General features: G+C 65.2%; 2 protein-coding genes across 2 annotated transcripts; both read left to right on the top strand.

The window, feature by feature from the left end:
* Positions 1-445: 445 nt before the first annotated feature.
* On the top strand, positions 446-5,053 carry SRMS (src-related kinase lacking C-terminal regulatory tyrosine and N-terminal myristylation sites). Its single transcript, XM_056108038.1, has 9 exons — positions 446-679; positions 833-1,109; positions 2,814-2,935; positions 3,246-3,409; positions 3,723-3,864; positions 3,933-4,091; positions 4,361-4,542; positions 4,622-4,778; positions 4,860-5,053. Exons 1-9 carry the CDS (start codon positions 616-618, stop codon positions 5,051-5,053), a joined length of 1,461 nt encoding a protein of 486 aa, XP_055964013.1. The 5' UTR covers positions 446-615.
* A 1,602-nt stretch (positions 5,054-6,655) lies between these two features.
* Positions 6,656-12,645, top strand: PTK6 (protein tyrosine kinase 6). Its single transcript, XM_056108036.1, has 8 exons — positions 6,656-6,876; positions 8,582-8,703; positions 8,846-9,009; positions 9,238-9,391; positions 9,679-9,840; positions 11,029-11,210; positions 12,154-12,307; positions 12,429-12,645. The coding sequence occupies exons 1-8, from the start codon at positions 6,656-6,658 to the stop codon at positions 12,614-12,616; spliced, it is 1,347 nt and encodes a 448-aa protein (XP_055964011.1). The 3' UTR covers positions 12,617-12,645.
* The last annotated feature ends 7,758 nt before the right edge of the window (positions 12,646-20,403 follow it).

The raw sequence follows: 20,403 nt of genomic DNA, 5'->3' as shown, positions 1-20,403 counted from the left end.
CAAGCCCCGTCAAATACACAGAGGCCCCGCCCACTATCCCGCCCACACCCTTGACCCCGCCCACGAGGCCCACGGCGTCCTACCCCTCGGCCCCGCCCACACCCTCGGCCCCGCCCACGAATCCCCGCCCCGAGACCGGCGGCGTCCTATCCCAAGCCCCGGCCCGCGAGGCGCCGCCCACGAGGCCCCGCCCCGAAGCGACCTATCCCGAGGCCCCGCCCACACCCATGGCCCCGCCTACAAGGCCCCGCCCCGGACCGGCGGCGTCCTATCCCGAGGCCCCGGCCGCGAGGCCCCGCCCACGAGGCCCCACCCCGGGACCGGCGGCGACCTATCCCGAGGCCCCGGCCGCGAGGCCCCGCCCCCACGCCGTGGTCCAGCTGCAGCCACCAGCTAGCTGCCGGCCGCAGTCCAGACGGGACGGTCCTGCACGCGAACTGGTCTGAGCTGGCGAGTCGGGGGTGGGGGGTCCGGCCGGGAGGCGGCGCGGGCACCGGTTTGCCGCAGGGGGCAAGTCCCGGGCCGCGACGCCCCATGGACACGGCGCTCGGCCCAGGTGCCCGCGGGGCGCGCGGCGCGCGGTGACCGGCCCCGGCCGTCGGGGCGCGCCCCGAGATGGAGCCCTTCCTCAGGAAACGGCTGGCCTTCCTGTCCTTCTTCTGGGACAAGATCTGGCGGGCAGGCGTGCCGGCCGCCGAGCCCGCCCCGGCCCCCGGCCCTGACCCCGGCCCCGCCCCCGCCCCCGCCCCGGCCCCCGGCCCCGACCCCGGCCCCGGCCCCGTCCCCGCCCCCGCTCCCGCTCCGGCTCCCGCCTCCGACCCGGGCTCCGGCTCCGGCGCCGACCCCGGCCCCGGCCCCCCGCCCGGCCCCGACCCCGGCCCCGGCCCCCCGCCCGGGCCCCCGGCGGGCGCGCGGCTCTTCCGGGCGCTGCGCGACTTCACCGCGCGCTGCGCCGACGAGCTGAGCGTCAGCCGCGGGGACCGGCTCCTGGCGCTGCGCGAGGGTCGCGACTACATCTTGGCCCGCAGGGTCTCGGGCCCGCCCAGCGCGGGGCTCGTCCCCACCACCCACGTGGCCAAGGCCACCCCCGAGGCGCTCCCGGACCGACCGTGAGTAGCACCGGGGTGGGGCGCAGGGCTGCGGGGCCGCCTGTCCCTCCGGGGGCCGCCGGGCGTCCTCGCCGAGGGCAGTGCTGACCTGTGGGCAGGCGCCCGGCAGGACGGCGGCTCCCCGGGAGGGGGCGGGGGGTCCCAGCCAGGTGAGAGGGGCTCACGCCCCGCCCCCTCCCGGGTCCGCTCTCCCCTAGCGCGACCGACCGCCGGGGTCTAGTGTGGGAGGCCTGTCTGCTGCGGGCTTCAGGGGGCACCCTGGAGGCTCGTGGAAGCCGTGCCCACCCTCCCCTCAGCAGACCGCCAAGGATAGGGCAGCCCCGGACACCTGGACCTTTGCCAATGGTGGGAGGGAAGGAGGAGTGACCCTCAGGGGTCTCCCTGGAGGTGGCAGGTGGACACAGGACACAGGCCTCAGGTTTCGACCCAGTGTTCCTTCTCCTGCTGGCCCTGAGCCTCCTGACCACCCAGTCCCCCAGGGCGGGTCCAGGGGGCAGGTCCTGGCCCCACAGGGGGGCTAAAGGGACGTGTTCTCCCTCCTGGCCTAGTGTGGGGCACGTGACCAGAGCCAGCAAGTGGGCTTGTGGCACTGTCCCTAGCTGGGCAGGCCCGAGCCCTGGTCACGTCCTTTGTAACAGCTGCACCTGGTGGCCTCCTGCCCCCGTTTCCCCGCAGTCAGGTGGGTGCCTGTGCCGGCGCCTCTGTGGCCCTGTGGCAGGAAGGCTCCAGCCCTCCCTGCCTCCTGGCGCTGTGGGCAGTGCCCTGGGCAGCTCCGGGAGTGGCCGGCAGGACTGTGTGTGGGCTGGGGGTGCTCTGGTTAATGGCTGTTTGCTGGTATGAGACGAGATGAAAGTGCGACACTGGCTGGCTACGCACGTCACTAGTCCCGGACACCTCCCGGCCCAGAGACGCCCGAGGAGCGCCCAGGAGAGGCTGCTCCCGGCTTCCCCCGTGTCCCGAGGGCGTCCCCCACTCTCAGACCTGCCGTCGCCTCCTCGGGGAGCCCCCGAGCCCCTCAGGCTGCCGCCTGCCAGCACCCCCCAACTCCCTGTCCCCTCTAGCCAGTCCCCTCTCAGTGCCTGGACCACCCTACTTCCCCCTCATGTGGGCCCACCCCCCTGCATCCCCCGTGCAGGCCCGGCCCTTCTGTCTCCTCAGCAGGGCCGTCTGTCCAGGGCTGCTGCGGGCCTCCTTGCCCCGGCTCTGGGGCTCCCTCGGACTCCTTTGGGGGCCTGTGGGTCCCTTCTGCTCCCGTGGGCTCTTGTAGCCCTGCCTCTGCTGCCCAGACTGGATGAGGGTCACTCTCTGGCCGGGTCCCCAGAAGCTGTGGGCAGGGGATGCCTGGGGTGGAGCTGGCATGGGTGTGGGGACCCCGGCTGGGCCTTGGGGAGCAGCAGAGAGGGGGTGGGAGCCACACCTCCGGAGAGCACCCGGGAGTGCAGCGGGGGCCGCCCTGAGGGCCTGGCCTGGGTGGGGTGGGGACCTGCCTGCTTCCTCCCTCCCTGCTGCCCTGGGCAGTGCCCCTGGCACTCACCGGAGAGCCCAGCGGTCCCTGCAGGGCTCGGCCTCCTGACTGCCAGGTGTGGCCAGAGCCCGACCGTGCCTCCCCTCCCCCGCCTGCCCAGCCGTCAGCCCAGGTCTGGCTGCAGAGGGGCTGCTGGCCAGCTGGGCGGGCTCACCCGGGCCACTGCCCGCCCTTTGCAGCTGGTTCTTCAGCGGCATCAGCCGGACCCAGGCCCAGCAGCTGCTCCTGTCTGCCGCCAACGCGCCGGGCGCCTTCCTGGTCAGGCCCAGCGAGAGCAGCCACGGGGATTACTCGCTCTCAGGTACCCAGCACTCAGGTGCTCTCAGGCCCCCCCCCTCGCCCAGTCGCAGGGGAGGGCAGGCGCCTTCCCTCGCGCGCTCGTTCTCATTGCTTGTTTCCACCCCTGACTCTCCGTCCACGCATCCCGTCACGCCCTTCTCTCTCCTCTTACTCGGAGACGAACTCGTTCCCGAGTAATCAATCACTGAGCGCCTGTGCAGTGTGGCCCCTTGCGGGCCCATCTCACTGGTCACTCCTCCACCCCACCACGGCCACCTCGGGAGCTGCGGGTGGAGGAGTGGGCCCAGACGGGGCCTTGTCTGTGCCTGCAGTGCGGGCGCAGGCCCGGGTGTACCACTACCGGATCTGCACAGCAGACGGGGGGCTGTCCCTGCAGAAGGGACGGCTCTTTCCCAGCCTGGACGAGCTGCTCGCGTACTACCAGGCCAACTGGACGCTTCTCCAGAACCCGCTGCTGCAGCCCTGCGTGCCCCAGGTGAGTGGCCGGGGCTGCCCACGGCTGTCACGTCCATCTGCGGGCCCGAGGAGGAGGGCGCCGGTCCCCTCCGTCTGTCTCTGGCGGGGGGGGGCGGGAAGCAACTCCCGGAGGAGAGGCTGTTGAGGAGACAGCCCTGGGCCACGCCGTCCCGTGAGCCGGTTCCTCTGGTCCCCTAATGACAGCCCGGCCAGCGGCTGTGATGAATGTTTGTGAACGGATGTCCGGTCCGGCCAAGGTGCCACTTAGGCTCCTGAGCAGTTAGGGCCTGGCTCCGGGGTCAGTGCTGGGCAGTGACTGGGCGCCCCCGCAGACACTGGCGGAGCAGGACGAGTGGGAGCGGCCGCGTTCCGAGTTCCTGCTGAGGAGGAGGCTGGGCCGAGGCTTCTTCGGGGAGGTGTGGGAAGGCCTGTGGCTGGGCTCCGTGCCCGTGGCCATCAAGGTCATCAAGTCAGGTGGGTGAGGCCTGCCCCGGGCCCGGGCCCGGCGCTGGGCGGGTCCTGGAGCCGAGCCTCTCGCGCAGCCGACATGAAGCCCGCCGACCTCACCCAGGAGATCCAGACGCTGAAGAGCCTGCAGCACGAGCGGCTGATCCGGCTGCACGCTGTGTGCTCGGCCGGCTCCCCCGTCTACATTGTCACGGAGCTCATGCGCAAGGGCAGCCTGCAGGCCTACCTGGGCAGTGAGTGTCCCCGGGTGGGCGTGGGGGACAGTGACGGCCATCCCGAGACCAGGCGGGGGCAGGCCTGACCATCCTGGGTCCGAGGGGCCCGAGGGCTTGGCACTGACCTTTCAGTGGCAGACGGAGACACCCCCGCCCGCCAGCCCCCTCGAGCACCTCCGCAGCTGCGAGCGGGGACAGGGCTTGGGCCCACTCCCAAGGGCCCCGCTCCCAAAGCTTGGGCCCACTCCCTTGGGGGCCGCCCAGCCTCTGAGCCCGTCTCCCCGCAGGCCCCGAGGGCCGGGCGCTGGACCTGCCCCCTCTGTTGAGCATCGCCCGGCAGGTGTCCGAGGCCATGAGCTACCTGGAGGAGAAGCACATCGTGCACCGGGACCTGGCCGCCAGGAACGTGCTGGTGGGCGATGACCTGGCCTGCAAGGTGGCTGACTTCGGCCTGGCTCGGCTGCTCAAGGTCAGCTCGAGGCCACCCAGCGACAAGGGCTGGCGCGGGGGCGGGGGTAGGGGGGCACCACGGCAACGCCCCATCCCAGGACGACGTCTACTCCCCCCGCAGCGGCTCCAAGATCCCCGTCAAGTGGACGGCGCCCGAGGCGGCCAGCTACCGCGTGTACTCCCAGAAGTCGGACGTCTGGTCCTTCGGGGTCCTGCTGTACGAGGTCTTCACCTACGGCCAGTGTCCCTACGAAGGTGGGCGCAGCACAGCGCCGTGCAGGGGCGGGGCGGGGCGGGCAGGGCCGCCTCCAAGCCCGCCCTGTCCTCTGCCCGCAGGCATGAGCAACCACGAGACGCTGCAGCAGGTCCTGCGGGGGTACCGGCTGCCGCGCCCGCCCGCCTGCCCTGCCGAGGTCTACGCGCTCATGCGGGAGTGCTGGCAGGGCAGTCCCGAGCAGCGGCCGGCCTTCGCGGCGCTGCAGGACAAGCTGGCCGCCCTCTGCCGGCGCCTGCACCCCGCACTCACGTGACCCCTCGGCCCAGAACCTCGGCCCACAGCCGCCCCGGGACATTTGCTGCCATGACCCAGCGCGGAGATGGATGTGCATGGGCACGCCCTGACACGGGTTTACGTGTGCTGGCATGCACTGACATGTGTTCATAGTGGCCAACGTGTGCTGACTCCTGTAGACACGCACCGACATATTGACATGTGCCAACATGTGCAGACACACGGACATGTCTCTACATGCCCTGACATGGTGATGCGTGCTGGCGTGCCAACATGCATTTAAATGTTTCCGTGAGCTGATACGTGTCAACATGCACTGAGACATGTGTATGTGTGCTGATATGCACCATGAGCACACATGTGCTGGCATGTACTGACATGTTTACATAAGCTGGCATGCAGTGATGCCTGTTTACATGAGTAGACACATGCTGACATGCACCGATATACACTGATGTGTCACATGGGTGGGCATGTGCTGACATGTTGGCACGTGTTGACATGTGCGGGCACATGCTGGTTGTGTTGACATTTTGGTGCTGACTCACTCTGAGTGTGTCCAGCTGATGGGGCCCTGACGCCAGCGCGGCTGTGCTCTGCCCGAAGCTGTGGCTGGCACCAGGGCTCCTCAGCCTGGGGGTCGTCTGTGCTCAGCTGGGCCTCCTGGGGTCCCCCTAGGGTCAGGATCGACAGGGTGCCCCAGTGTTCCCCAGCATGCCCGTGGCAGTGGGCCTCATGCATGCACGCACTGCCCGGGCCAGCAGGGCCTGGGTGACGAGGTCTCCCTTCCCCACCCTCACTGCTGGAACAGACCTGCCTGACTCTGACATCTAGAGAGATGGGTCAGGCTGGGGGCCAGGGACCACCTCGGGGCTCAGGGGAGCAAGATGGGGGGCTGGAGGTGAGGAGCAAGGGGCAAGTCCCAGCCCTCCTGGGACCCCCAAGCTGTCAGCTGAGCCCCAGAGGACTTGGGGCAGAAGGCAGGGCTGCCCACACCTCTTTGCTCCCTGGGGACCCCTGTCCAGAGTCGGCCCAGGCGGAGCCCAGGAGCCTCAGAGCAGAGAAGGGAGGTGTGGGCTGGAGCGCGGGTCTGGGGTCTGCAAGGGCAGTCCCTGGGGCCAGACGGTGGTGTGTGGTGGGCGTGGCCCGAGGCCCGGGCAGGTGTGTGTGGGGGGGGGACCTGGGCGGGCACATTCCTGGGGACAGCGTCACCTGGCCTGGGGCCAGGCGTGCAGACTCGGCTTTCGCTTCCTGCTGTGAGTCACCTGCACTCTGCACCCCTGCCCGGGGCAGGGGTGGGCGGAGATGTTGTCTCAGTAAAGTCGTCCCCACTTCCACATGGCTCCCTGTGCTTTGTCCTCCGCGGTCCACCCCCGCGGTGCCCACGCCCACGGCCCACGCTCTGCCCAGCTCAGAGTTCAGGGGCAGAAGGGTTTCCTGGCCAGGCGCAGGGAAGGGCGCAGGGCGGGGCGCAGCCTGTTGCTCAGCAGCGGGAAGGGGTGTCCCCGGCCGGGTGGGGATAGCTGTCAGGGCCAGCCCCGCTCCTCCTGTTGCAGGTGGCCCAGACACAGTGGCAGGCAGGGAGGCCAGCTGGCGGGTGCTGCCCGGCTCCACGCTCACCATGGTGTCCCGGGACCAGGCCCCACAGTATGTGGCTCTCTGGGACTTTGAGGCCCGCACGGAGAAGGAGCTGAGCTTCCGTGAGGGGGACATCTTTTACGTGACCTCTAAAAAGGGCCAGTGGTGCATGGCCGAGCGGCTGGGCCCATCGGGCAGGGTCGTGGCCCAGGGCTTTGTGCCCCTCAACTACCTGGCCCAGATGGAGACGCTGGAGTCAGAGCCGTGAGTGTCCCCCACGGGCCCCGCGGAGGGGTGGCGGGGACAGAGCTCACCCCGTGGCCAGAGGCTCGGTGCGATTGTGCGATTGTGCAGCACCCGTGGTGGGGGGGTGGCGCCTGGGGGCAAGAGGCATGGCCCCTTCCCTGGGCTGCCCCAGGACCCAGAGGACAGAGGGTCCACCATGGACGGCAGACATGGGCAGACGGGAGGCTGGGCCTTCGGGGCGGAAGTGGCCTCACCGAAACCAGAGGCCTGCCCTACTTAGAAGAGCCGGGCGAGTTGCGACACCACCGCAGCCTGGCCCCACCCCTGTGCGCGCAGGGCTGGCCCAGGGGCGCCCAGAGCAGCTGCTGTGCCACAGAAGGACCCAAGCATGCCCAGGAGGCCCACACAGGCCCCGGCACCAGCAGCCCCGCGGAGGCGGCCCAAGGCCTCGACAGCAGCTCCCAGAGCCAGCTGAGGGGCGCGGGGCAGCTGCCAGCTGGCAATGGGCTGCCTGAGGGCGGGCAAAAGCCTGCAGCCGTGGGAGAGTGGGTCTGCGCGGGTGGGAACACGTGTATGGACTCGTCGGGTCTGTGATGTGTGTCTGTATGCCTGTCGTTGTGAATGTGTGTGTGTTCGCGAGTATGCACATGGTTGTGTGAATGTGTGTGCACAGGCGTGTGAAATGCATGTGTGTGTTCACGTGGGTCCGTGGATGTGTGTGGATGCGGGTGGTTGGTGTGGGTGAGTCGGTCTGTCTGGATTCATGTGTGCATGTGCATGTGTGTGTGCACGTGTGCATTCATACGGGCACGTGTGTGTGGGAGTGGGAGTGGGCCCATGCATGCGGGTCTGTGCTGTGTGTGAATGTGTGTGTTTGTGCACAGGATGTGAGTGTAGGTGGGTGCGTGTGGTGGATTCTCTGAGATCTGTGTGTGGACAGCCTTGATGGACTTCGTACATCCAAGGGACAGTACAGCAGGTGGAAAAATGACCACGAAGTCACCAGGCCCCCTGAGTTGCCACCTCTGGCCTGGGGCGGCCGCATGGCAGTTCAGGGCAGCTCTGAGCTATCGCTGGGGACCGGGCTTTTCCTGGGCCCAGAACCAGACATTTGGGGTTGATGATGGGCAGAGAGGGGCCTCAGGGCCTTGGGGTGGGCAGTGCCTGGGGCAGCAGGGCAGCAGGGCAGCAGGGTGCAAGGGGAGAGGGTGATGCGAGGGGACCAGTTTCAAGGCAGCAGGCTGGGTAGTGGGGTCCTGGCAGAGGTCACGGGGTCGGAGGAAGGGTCCTGCAGGCTCAGGGCGGGGGTCACCTGGGGTCGTGGCGGAGGTCACGGGGTTGGAGGAAGGGTCCTGCAGGCTCAGGGCGGGGGTCACCTGGGGTCGTGGCGGAGGTCACGGGGTTGGAGGAAGGGTCCTGCAGGCTCAGGGCGGGGGTCACCTGGGGTCGTGGCGGAGGTCACGGGGTTGGAGGAAGGGTCCTGCAGGCTCAGGGCGGGGGTCACCTGGGGTCGTGGCGGAGGTCACGGGTTGGAGGAAGGGTCCTTCAGGCTCAGGGCGGGGGTCACCTGGGGTCCTGGCGGAGGTCACGGGGTTGGAGGAAGGGTCCTACAGGCTCAGGGCGGGGGTCACCTGGGGTTGTGGCGGAGGTCACGGGGTCGGAGGAAGGGTCCTGCAGGCTCAGGGCAGGGGTGGGGCTGCTGTGAGCTGTGGGCCTCCGGCAGGTGGTTCTTCGGCTGCATCTCCCGCTCGGAGGCGACACACCGACTGCAGGCCGAGGGCACTAGGCGAGGTGCCTTCCTGATCAGGGTCAGCCTGAAGCCAGGCGCCGACTACGTCCTGTCCGGTACAGCCTCCCCCCCTACCTTCCCCTCAGGCCTTGGCACAGGCCGCCTTGCACACGGTCCGTCCTGCTGGGCTCTGGGTGGCAAACCAGGATCCCCGGGTCCCGCCTCCTCACCCCACCCCGGCCCTTCCCCGTGCTGCAGTGCGGGACACGCAGACAGTGCGACATTACAAGATCTGGCGGCAAGCGGGGGGCCGGCTGCACCTCAACGAGGCCCTGTCCTTCTCCAGCCTGTCCGACCTCGTGGCCCACCACCGAGAGGAGGTCCTGACCCACGGCCTGCAGCTGACAGCACCCTGCAGCAAGGTGGGCCTCGCCGAGAGCCCAGGCAGCCCCCAGACGGGTGTGTGCCACATCCGTGCGGCCCAGAGCTGGTCTCAGAGGCGTGGGGTTGGAGCCGGGCCCCTGCCTACAGGGCCTGGAGCTCCCGGGGTTGGGTAGGTGGGGGGGGGGGCTGGGGGGGCAGGCCAGGCACCCACCACCCTGAGCCCGCCAGGAGGCTGACCTGGGTGTCCCCTGTGGGGCCGTCTCCAGGATGAGCAGGAACCACTGCCCTACTGCGATGACTGGGAGCTACCGAGGGAGGAGTTCTCGCTGCACAGAAAGCTCGGCCAGGGCTGCTTTGGGGAGGTCTTTAAGGGGCTCTGGAAGGGCCAAGTCGAAGTGGCTGTCAAGGTGATTCCCCGAGGTGAGTGGGCCCTGGCCAGGCTCCGCAAAACCCACGGCTTCCTCCTGCCCCGGGTCCTCCCCGCAGCAGCCCCCCAGGCTTGGGCCCGCCCTCCCAGCGGAGGCCCTGAAGCCAGCGCTGGGCCGTTCTAGGCTGCAGAAAAACCTCCAGTCCAGACCTCAGGCCTCAGGCCTGAGCGCTGCTGGCCCCGGATTGGTCAATTGAGCGGCGTGGGCGTGGCTTTGGGCGGGGCCTACTCGGGGTGGGCGTGGCGTCCAAGGCCCCGCCCACTAGGTCCCACCCTACAGCCGACCTCCGGCAGCAGCACATCATCCGCTCGGAGATCCAGACCATGAAGAAGCTGCGGCACAAGCACATCCTGTCGCTCTATGCCGTGGTCTCGGTGGGGGACCCTGTGTACATCATCACCGAGCTCATGCCCAAGGGGAGCCTGCTGTCGCTGCTGCAGGGTGAGCAGCCCGGGGGCTCCGCCTGGGCACCCCACCCCGCCCCTTCGTGTCCCACTCAGGACTTCCGGCAGGGGGAGGACGTGGGGCACACGAGGCAGAGGCCCACTCAGGTTCCCGTGGGCTCGGGGACCAACTGCTGCCGGAGCCCAGGCCACAGGCTGGCCCCACAGCTTCTCATCTGCAAGGCTCACTCTGCCCGCATCTGAATAGGCATGCACACGCTGCCACGTAGTGCGCACGCCACCCATATTGCATGTGCACACAGCGCACACACCCATACGCACGCGGGTGCATGCACACACAGCACAAGCACTCGTGCACACAGGGCATGCATACACAGCACATGCACCCGTGTGCACACAGCACACCCATGTGCATGCACACTGCACGCACCCTTGTGCACACAGCACATGCATCCATACGCACATGCAGGCACACATCCATGTGCACACACAGTGCATGTACCCATGTGCCCACATGGCACACACGCCCATGTGAACACACAGCACACACCCCCGTGCACACACAGCACAGACACCCATGTGCACAAAGTGCATGCACACAGCACACACACCATTGTGCATACTCAGTACACGCACCCACATGCATGCATACTACAAACATGCATAGTACACATGTACAGTACAAACACCCACGTGCAAATACAGTGCATGCAGACACATCACATACACCTATGTGCACATGCACCCATGTGCAAACACAGTGCACACATGCACAGCACATGCATGCTGGTGTACGCATAGTGCACCCATGTGCACACACACAGTGTACCCCCATGCACACAAAGCACATGCACGCATGTGCACACAACACACCCTATGAAATATACACAATACCAGCACATGTGCACACAAACGTACACCCCATGTGATACACACAGCACACACACACAATCCACGTGTGTACACACAGCACATGCCTCCCGTATTGGCCAGCGGCCCCCCATGCTGGTTTATGGCTCGTGCCTGAAGACGCAGCGCGTGGCCTGTGCCCGGGTCGGGCCCTGGGCTCTCCATAGCACTGCACGTGCGGGATGCCCTCCACAGCGGGCGCTGACTTCCTGCACCTCTAGTGAGGCTACTGGGATGAGGGGAGGTGGCCACATTGAGGCTGAGAGGCCTGGGGTCTGGCCGCTGACCCTGCTGGCAAATCCTTCCCTTGCTCCAGAGCCTGAGGAGACAGACCTGCCCGTGTCCGAGCTGGTGGACTTCGCATCGCAGGTGACCGAAGGCATGTGCTACCTGCAGTCACAAAACTACATCCACCGGGACCTTGCCGCCAGGAATATCCTTGTGGGAAAGAACAACATATGCAAAGTCGGGGACTTCGGACTGGCCCGGCTCATCAAGGTAGGGCCCCGGGGAACAGGGACGGCCGGGGGTGGGGAGGCTTCCTCTGCAGAGCTGGACTTTGCCGGGGTGCTGCTCCTCGCTCTGGCACCAGCGAGGGGAAGCTGAGCTGGCAGGAGCCCCGCGGACAGCACATGTCCCCGCAGAGCCAGCAGGCACCGGGCTGCTGTGAGCACTCTGGATGGTCGTGGCACAGACGAATGTGTGTGCTTGGTGTGGCCGTACCGTGGGGGTTCCAAGGCCCACAGGCCGTGAGGGCCCTGCCCGGGTACTCTGCGTGGGAGTTTGCGCAGTAGCTGGGGTGAGCTCTGGCGCCTGCAACTGAACAGGGGCTAGAAAGACAGTACGGCAGGGAGGGCAGTTACTGTGTGCAGCTGACCCGGGTTTAAGCCCCGACACCCCATGTGGTCCCCTGAGCCCTCCAGGAGTAGTTCCTGGATGCAGAACCAGGAGCCAGCCCTGAGCATCACCAGGTGCGGCCCAAAGACCAAAAAAAGTAAATAAACCAAATGAGCAATAAGACCTGGGGTGGGGGAGGGGGTATCAGAGGGCCGAGTGTGTGCAGTGCATGTCGGAGCCCCGAACCTGTGGCTCTCCCAAGCACGGAGCTGGGTGGCCCCCAAAATTCCCAAAGAAAGCAGCGTGGGCCAGTCCTGGTGGTACGCTGTCCCAGCCTCCCTTCTGTCCTGGTGGTTGGGTCTGGGGAGCTGCGGACGGGTTCCCGTCTCCCTCCCCTCCCACCCATCCTGTTGCAGAAGCACCAGGCCCGCCCCGAGATTCCAGCTTGCTTCCCTCCGAGGCTGGACGTTTCTAGAAAACGCTCCCCCTCACCCAGGCCATCGGCTGCAGTGGCCAGCTCCTGGGTCTGAGAAGAGAACCCACCTCTCCTGGGCACCCCAGGTCTGTGGCCACTACTGGCCCCCCAGAGTAGGTGTGCTTGCAGGAGGGCACGTACCTGTCCAGCGAGCGCCAAATCCCCTTCAAGTGGACGGCGCCTGAGGCCCTGACCCAAGGCCACTACTCCATCAAGTCTGACGTCTGGTCCTTTGGGGTCCTCCTCTATGAGATCTTCAGCAAAGGCCAGGCGCCCTACCCAGGTGCGGGCCCTCCCGAGGGGGCGGGAGCTGGGTACCTGCCCCAGGGGTGGGGCCTCCCGGGGGCGAGGGGCAGGCAGGGGGCTGCAGTACCCGCCTCAGTTCCCGGTGGTACTGGTTGCAGGTATGAGCAACCTCGAGGCCTCCCAGAGGGTGAACGCTGGCTACCGCATGCCTTGCCCGGCCGCGTGCCCGCCTGCCATGCACAGGCTGATGCTGGCGTGCTGGCACGAGGACGCCGAGCAGCGGCCCTGCTTCCTGGTTGTGCAGGAGCGACTGGGCGCCTTCAGCAGGTACGAGAACCCACTCTGAGCCCTCACTGAGGGCCAGTGCCGGACAGTAGGCGGGACGCGTGGCAAGGTCAGCCTGGTCTGCCCACACTGTCTCCTGGACCCTCCGGACTCGGGGGATGGGGCACTGGTCCCTGCACTTGGGGCCCGGCCCCTGTCCCTGTCCTCCCCCACGGCCATCAGCAGTGACCGCCGTGCAGGCTGCCAGAGGCTTCCGGGGCTCGTGTGACTCTGAGTCACCCCTCCCTGCATCCAGCCAAGGGGTGGGCATCAGGACCACCCTGTTCAGGCCTCTGCAGACCACCAGGCCCCAGGGGGGTCCCTGCTCTGTCCCTGGTACCCCGTGGGGAAACCAACGCAGACACACCAGCAGCTGCCAGAAGGACCTAGAAGGGCTGGGCAGCCACGCTGAGCACAGGTCGAACCCCACGTGCCCACGGGAGCCTGTTCTCAGAGGGGTCACGCCTCAACCCACCCCACGCTGCTTGCTCGCCACTCCATGGTCCTGCCTAAGCTGCCCTAAACTCCCCAGGCTGGGTGGGACAGAGGCGACTGGCACCAGCCACGCTGCCTCAACTCCTCTGCCGGTGCCAGGGACTCCACATCCTCCTGGTGAGGGGTCCCCAGATCCAGAGGCCTCACCAGGGCCTGAACCTGACCACCTGAGCTCCTGGAAGCAGCTCCCCCGCTTGGCACACGGCAGTGCATGGCAGCCACGGCACAACAGCGCACGGCACAGCAGCCACAATATGGCAGCCACGGCACGGCAGCACATGGCACACAGCCACGGCTTGGCAGCCACGACACGGCAGTGCACGACGGCATGGCAGCGCACAGTACGGCAGCCACAGCTCGGCAGCCATGACACAGCAGCCACAGCACGGCAGCCACGGCACGCAGCCACGGCGTGGCAGAGCACTCACACCCACTCACTCAGTAGGAGTTATGGGGACCACGCAGAGATGCCGTGAAGCTGGGAGGCAGTGGGCACGTTCCAGGGAGCTGCCACTCTATGGGGGCACTGTGGGGGCCGCTGAGGGGATGCTGTGGGGTCATTGCCAACCTTCGCCGCATTGGGACGAGGCCTCTGTCCAGGCGGGCAGCCTGTGGCCAAGCAAGTAAACACTGGCTCCTCATCTGTGGTATCTGGCTGCTTCCACACTATGGAGGTCATGGGCGTGGGGGGCTGGACCAGGCGCCCTGGAACCTGGACAGCGCAGCCACCATGGTCCTGCTGGTGCCCCAGGTCAGGCACCCCCTGTGCCGGGAAGGGGACTCGGCCTGGACATCCCTCACTGTGGCCAGGAGCTGCAAGGTAGATTTCCAGAAGGAAGCAAGCTGGCGCCCCAGGGCCCTGGGTCAGCCTTGGGGAGCCCAGCGAGAGGAAGGGGTTGTGGTGGTGTCCCTCGCCACCGCACGCGTCCCTGGCCCCCAGCGGTGCGCTTAACCTGGTGGTAACCCTGGGAGGCCAAAGGGCAGCGCAGGAGACACGCCATGTCCTGCCTGAGGCTGAGTCCCTGCTCACGCAGCCCGGGAAGGAGCTCCTGGCTGCTCTGGGAGCGGGGCAGCAGTGGGCCGGGAAAGGGCTGAACTGGCCGGGCCCTGCCAGCTGCACCCTGCACCCCACAGCCTCCCCCTCGCCAGCTGAGCCCCTGCACCCCGGAGCTGAGTCTCCCTGCTGTTTTCCGTCCACGGTTGCACCCCACCACAGTACTCATCTACTCCCATGGGCCTCCCGGGGGGCCCTCGCCTGAGCTATGACCCTGCGGTGATCTGGGCATAGCAGTTCTGGCGGTGCCTCAAGGGTTGCTGGGCTCCAGGGTCCCTTTAGAGAGGAAACTGTGGGAGGTGGGAGACCAAGGTCAGTTACACCCCCACATCTTGGCGGCGCCCGGGGCCACCTCCCTGCCAGGCCAGGCCTGAGCTCTGCCCAGCCCCCAGTTCTGCACGCAGCCCACCTGGGATCCATCCCCGGCACCCCACGTGGTCCCCAGTGCCCGCCAGGAGTGAGCCCTGAGCACAGCGGGGTATTGCCCAATCCTCTCCAAAAAATCCCAACAAAATCCCAACAAGACGAAACAAGCCGCCCCTAGCCCCATGCGAGGCTCCGCCCCAGCCTAGTCCACCAGGACCCCAGACCAGCGAGTCCCCTACCCGAATGGTTAGGCCACGCCCCAACACTGATGCCACGCCCCCAACACTGATGCCCCGCCACCGCATCCCCCGGGACAACTTGGCTCGCCCAGGTTGCTCCCGGTTCCACCCCTGGGATATCGAGGCCCCACCCCCAACAGCGAGCCCCTCCCTGAGAGCGAGGCCCCGCCCCCAGGCTAGTGAGGCCCCGCCTCTGGGACAGCGCGGCCCCGCCCCCAACAGGGAGGCCCCGCCCCAATCGCTGGGGCTGGGGGCGTTCCTGGCTGCTGGGGAGAAGGTGCAGAAGGTGTGGAGGAGGGTGGGGTGCAGAAGGGGTGGAGAAGGCGGAGACCAGGAAGGGGCCTGGTCTGAGGGTGCGCAGGAAGGGCTGCTGCTGGCGAGTGTAGGATGTTTGCGGAGGCAGAGTGTTGCCTGCCCTCTGGGACCCTTCGCTTGAGGCCCCCGGAGGGCCCGACCCTCCCTCTGCGTCAGGCTCTTTCCTGACTAGTGCCGGGGGCTGGGTAGGCTTTTCGGGCCTGGGAGGGCGAGAAGCTGCAGGTCAGACACACCCGCGGCCCCCTGGGACGAGGCTCCCTCAAGGATGCTCCAAGGCTGCTGGGCCTGTGTCCGGCTCCTCAGCCAGGAAAGGAGGCCTGAGCCTTTACCAGGCCCTGCACAGCCACCTGTGGCCCGCCTGGGCCGGGCATCATCCCGCGACCCTCCCCCGCGGCCCCGGCAGGTCCCCTCGCCTGCCAGGTCTCCAGCGGCACGCAGGAGGCAAGGGGATAGTTGAGCCAGGTGGGGCCAGGACACAGCCCAGCACCCCCTGCAGCTCACCAGAGGCTCCTCCCCGGAAATGAGGGCTTCAGGAGAACCCCTCCCCCCTTCTCTGGTCTGCTCTGCCTGCCCAGGGCCTTACTATGCTTCCCACTCAGGTGTGACCCTACTGTGGATCAGGCTCAAATCTGCCCTCCCCCGTTTTCTATTTATTTATTTATTTATTTATTTATTTATATTAGTGAAACACCACAAGGTACAGTTATAGACTTACAAATTTTTGTGCTTGGGTTTCAGTTATACAATGATCAAGTACCCATCCCTCCACCAGTGCCCATCCTCCACCACCACGGGTCCCAGTATCCCTCCCACCCCCCATCCCACCCCGCCTCTGTGGCAAGGCATTCCCTTTTGTTCTCTCTCTCCTTTTGGGTTCTGTGGCTTGCATTGAGTAGCAATCATGTTCGGTCTATAGTCTACTTTCAGCATGCTTCTCCCGTCCTGGGAGGATCCTCCCAACACCCTTTATTTGGTGCTTCCTTCTCTATCTGAGCTGCTTTTACCCCTAGCGTGTGCGACTGGCCTCCAAGCCATGGAGTAAACCTCCTGGTACTTATCTTGCCTATTCTTGGGTGTTAGTCTCCTATTTTGTTACTTTATGTTCCCCAGAGGAATGCAGTCTTTCTATGTCTGTCCCTCTCTTTCTGACTCATTTCGCTTAACATGATACTTTCCATGTAGTACTACTTGTATGTAAATTTCATGACTTCATCTTTTCTGACAGCTACATAGTACTCCATTGTGTAAATGTATCAAAGTTTCTTTAACCAGTCATCTGTTCTGGGCACTCAGTTTTTTTCCAGATTCTGGCTATTGTAAACAGTGTTGCAATGAACAAACAAGTGCAGATGTCACTTCAACTATACTTTTTTGCCTCTCTGGGATATATTCCCAGGAGTGGTATTGCTGGGTCAAATGGGAGCTCAATTTCTAATTTTTTGAGAATCGTCCATACTGTTTTCCAAAAGGGTTGGACCACCCCCTGTTTTCTTGTTCTACTGCTGCTGGGCTGGTGGGGTCACAGCCATGCTCCCCTGGCTGGGGGTCCCAGGCTCCAGCCCCTCTGGCTGGGGTCACTGTGGGTTGGTGCTGTATTTGTGGCTGAACGAGACCAGCGTGGGCAGGTGCAGAGCTGGTCTGGGGAAGCAGCCCAGTTCTTGCAGGCTAGCCACTCCCCCTCTGAAGCAGGGCTTTGGAAAATCCCAGTGCGGTAGGCAGCCAGGCCGTGAGACGTGCAGGGCTGTGCCAGCCAGAGCGAGGCCCAGGGGAAACCGAGATCTCAGGTGATGAGGCCGCAGGGGCAGCCCCAACAGACATGCTAGGGGGCTGTGCACGGTGGCATTTCAGCACAGACACAAGGGTGACCCCCAACACCTGCCCCAAAGGAGGCCCCCAGCCAGCCGCACAGCTCCGGGCCTGCCTCGTCTTTGTGACCCGGCCTCTACGCCACGGAAAACTTCAGTTCCTTTAGTCAAAGAATTTTATTGCGGTAAAAGACACACAGAGACTTAACATCGAACTGTCATTGCTGTGTCCTTTGCGCCACCCCTGCTCAGGGGACACTCCCAGCTTGGTGTCCTTGGTGCAAAGCAGTGCCGGGGATCAGACCTGCAGCCACAGTCCTCTAAAGCTTTCTGCTCACATGAAATTGTCTCTGTAAACGGGATCCCATCCCCCATTTTGTCAGCCCCTGGTCACCGCGTTGGACTTTCTGTCCCCGTGACTTGTGCTACTCAGGGTACCTCCTACAGTTGGGCTGCCCCTGTCCGTCTGGTGGAGAAACCCTTATTCCACCGTGCAAGTGGTCTCTGGGTCAGCCTGGCTTTAGCAGGGTCAGAATTTCCTCCTTCTGAAGGTTGAGTTAAGATTGCGCATGCAGGAACCACCTTTTGCTTCTTCATACACCTTACAAAAACAACTCAAATGAAAAATGTATCTAAATATAAAGCTTGGAAACTCTGAGACAAAGTAGAGGGAAAAGATATTTATCGTAAGGCTAGCCAAGATCAAAAACACGATCCAAGCCTGGAGCAATAGCACAGTGGGTAGGGTGTCTGCCTTGCACGTGGCCGAACCGGGTTCAATTTCCAGCATCCCATATGGTCCCTCGAGCACTGCCAGGAGTGATTCCTGAGTGCAAAGCCAGGAGTAACCCCTGAGCATCGCTGGGTGTGACCCAAAAAGCAAAAAACAAACAAACAAAAAAACCCGATCCATCCCAGAAAACAGAAACATACTGGACCGGAGGTTTGAGCTTTTGCACTATGCAGGACACAGAACAAAGAGAAAAGACAAGCCACGGACAGGGACATCCGCAGGTCAGATGGGACAACACACTTGCATCCAGAATGCAGAAAGAGCCCCAAGTTCAGCACCAAGGAAATGAATGACTGGACCTTTCATTTAAGGTCATTTAGCAGAAGAGCTCGAGCGGGCCCAGTAACGTCTCCATTGGAGACTTTGTTGTTACTGTGTCTGGCATATCGAATACTCTCGGTAGCTTGCTGGGCTCTCCGAGAGGGGCGGAGGAATCGAACTCGGGTCGGCCATGTTGGCTGCATGCAAGGCAGACGCCCTACCCGCTGTGCTATCGCTCCAGCTGGAGCGATACTGGGCCAATGGAGACGTTACTGGGCCCGCTCGAGCAAATCGATGGTCAACGGGAGGGCCTTTACTTTACTTTTACTTAGCAGAAGAGCATGTACCAGTCAGCACACAGAACATCGTTCCACAGAAGTTGTTTGAAGAGAGGGTAGAAACCCGAAACACTGATCCAAGCACTGGTGCTCCCAGATACACCTCCCACACACTCCTCCCACACACGCAGGCCCACAGACCACCCACGAACGGTCTATGCAAGCTCCTCCTCCCACACACCTGCTTCCAGGCTGCTTAGGGGTCGAGTGTCTCTGCCAGGACCCTGCACTCAGTTCCTCCTCATGTGTCTGAGGAATTCCATCTCAGTTCACACAAAATCCTCACAAATGTCAGCAACTTTGTGTGATGGTCCAAACCGAAAACTATGAAAACGTCAGTCATTCCGGGTGGACTTGCTATCCACATCGACACCCCCACCCCCACTGGGGCTATTACCACACTGAGGCGAAGACCTGGCCGGGTCCCTGGGCTCAGCGCTGACCCGCAGAGGGCGGGCAGAAGGGGGGCGGACCACAGGACAAGAGTGACATCCCCATGTGAGCCAGTGCCTCAGGCCTGGGCACCCCTTCATAACCTGCAGCTCAGAAAGTCCGTAAGAATGGAGGATGTTTGCCTTGCACACGGCCCACCCAGGATCCATCCCCAGCATCCCATATGGTCCCCTGAGCACCACCAGAAAAAGTTCCTGAGTGCAGAGCCAGGAGTAACCCCTGAGCACTGCCAGTTGTGACACAAAAAGTCAAAAAAATTAAAAAGGCAAAAAAGAAAAAAAAGGGAGGAGAGGTGTGGTGGCCCCGAGGAAGATTGGGGGTTGGGGAGACTGTTTTCAATTAATTATTAACGTGGGGGGCCACACCTGGCCCCTGCAGCAGGCGGCAGCGTCCACCTGAGAAAGCCTGTGGAGGATGTGCCTGGAGCCTGACCCCTGACCCGCCAGCCTGCCTTCACGTGCACACAACTCACACGCGTGCACACGCGTGTCCACACACATGCAGCGCACAGCTTGTGGGTGATGCACAGCCCTGCAGTATGGAGCTGGAAACTTCTTTATTTTCTTTTTGGGTCACACCCAGCGATGCTCGGGGTTACTCCTGGCTCTGCGCTCAGGAATTACCCCTGGCGGTGCTCGGCTCAGGGGACCCTATGGGATGCTGGGAATCGAACCCGGGTCGGCCATGGGCAAGGCAAACGCCCTCCCCGCCCTCCCCGCTGTGCTCTCGTTGCAGTCGAACCGGAGCCTTCTTGCACTTTGGGCTGGGCGGCGAGCTTGACGCACGCACCTCCCCGCCCCCTACCCCCTACTGCTGCCTCCAGGCAGCCCTCCGGGCGGTCACCCGCGGTGCTTCGTGACCTGTGCACTTTTCTGCCCGGGAAGTGTGAGGGCCCGCCTGCCCGCCGCGGAGTGAGGGTCCCGGGGATGTCCCGTGGCCCCAGGGCCCGCCCAGCCTGCAGCCCGCGGCGGGTCCCGGGAGCCCGCCCGTCCCCAGGGCGACCGCGCGGCCCGCGCCCGCTGTCGTGGAGACGGAGCCGAGCTGCCTGGGGCGCCGTCCCGGGGGGCGCGAGCAGGCCTGGGCACCGCCCAGGGCCGGGGGTCGGCGCCAGCCCGCACCGCGGGGAAGGTCGCCCGAGCGCCCGCCCGGCCGAGCTCCCGGCAGGTGTTGCCGGGCCGCGGTGACGTCACCCGCAGCCAATGGGAGGCGGGTGTGCCCGGCGTGGCGGCTCGGTCCGGTCCCGGCCCGGCCCGGCTCCAGGCGCAGGTCCCGGGGGCGAGGCCGCTGCTGCGGGTCCCGGGACTGAGCGGGTCCTCGTGCCTGGGGCCTCTGGGCTGCCGCCGTCTGCCCGAGCACTGGCTGCCGAGTCTCCCAGGCAGGACCAAGCCGCCGCGGGCCTCTGGCGGCTCTCTAGCGCAGAGAGGTTGCGGGGCGGCCGGGAGCTCCCTGGTGGCGCTGAGCTGCGGCTGGCCCTTGCGGCTGGTCAGGCTGAGTGGCCACCTGAGGTCCTTAGGGGTCTGGGACTGCATTGCCCTTGGCTCCGCAAATGCCCCGTGGGCTCCGGTGTCCAGATGGCATCCACCTGTGGGTCCCTGTGACCAGGTGGTCTGTGGCCAGCCCCGCAGAGCGTGTCCTGGAGACCCGGGAACCCAGAGGCCTCCCAGGGCCTCCTGTGGGCATGGGTTCCGGG

This window comes from Sorex fumeus, unplaced genomic scaffold (assembly GCF_029834395.1).
Source record: "Sorex fumeus unplaced genomic scaffold, SorFum_2.1 ptg000193l, whole genome shotgun sequence".
Classification (NCBI taxonomy): Eukaryota; Metazoa; Chordata; class Mammalia; order Eulipotyphla; family Soricidae; genus Sorex; species Sorex fumeus.
This window is presented reverse-complemented; position numbering and strand designations above follow the sequence as displayed.

Coding starts and splice junctions, on each gene's coding strand:
- SRMS (XM_056108038.1), top strand. CDS start 616: ATGGAGCCCTTCCTCAGGAAACGGCTGGCCTTCCTGTCCTTCTTCTGG. Junction 1,110..2,813: donor GAGGCGCTCCCGGACCGACC/GTGAGTAGCACC, acceptor CGCCCTTTGCAG/CTGGTTCTTCAGCGGCATCA. Junction 3,410..3,722: donor TGCAGCCCTGCGTGCCCCAG/GTGAGTGGCCGG, acceptor GCGCCCCCGCAG/ACACTGGCGGAGCAGGACGA.
- PTK6 (XM_056108036.1), top strand. CDS start 6,656: ATGGTGTCCCGGGACCAGGCCCCACAGTATGTGGCTCTCTGGGACTTT. Junction 9,392..9,678: donor TGTCAAGGTGATTCCCCGAG/GTGAGTGGGCCC, acceptor CCCACCCTACAG/CCGACCTCCGGCAGCAGCAC. Junction 12,308..12,428: donor AGGCCAGGCGCCCTACCCAG/GTGCGGGCCCTC, acceptor TACTGGTTGCAG/GTATGAGCAACCTCGAGGCC.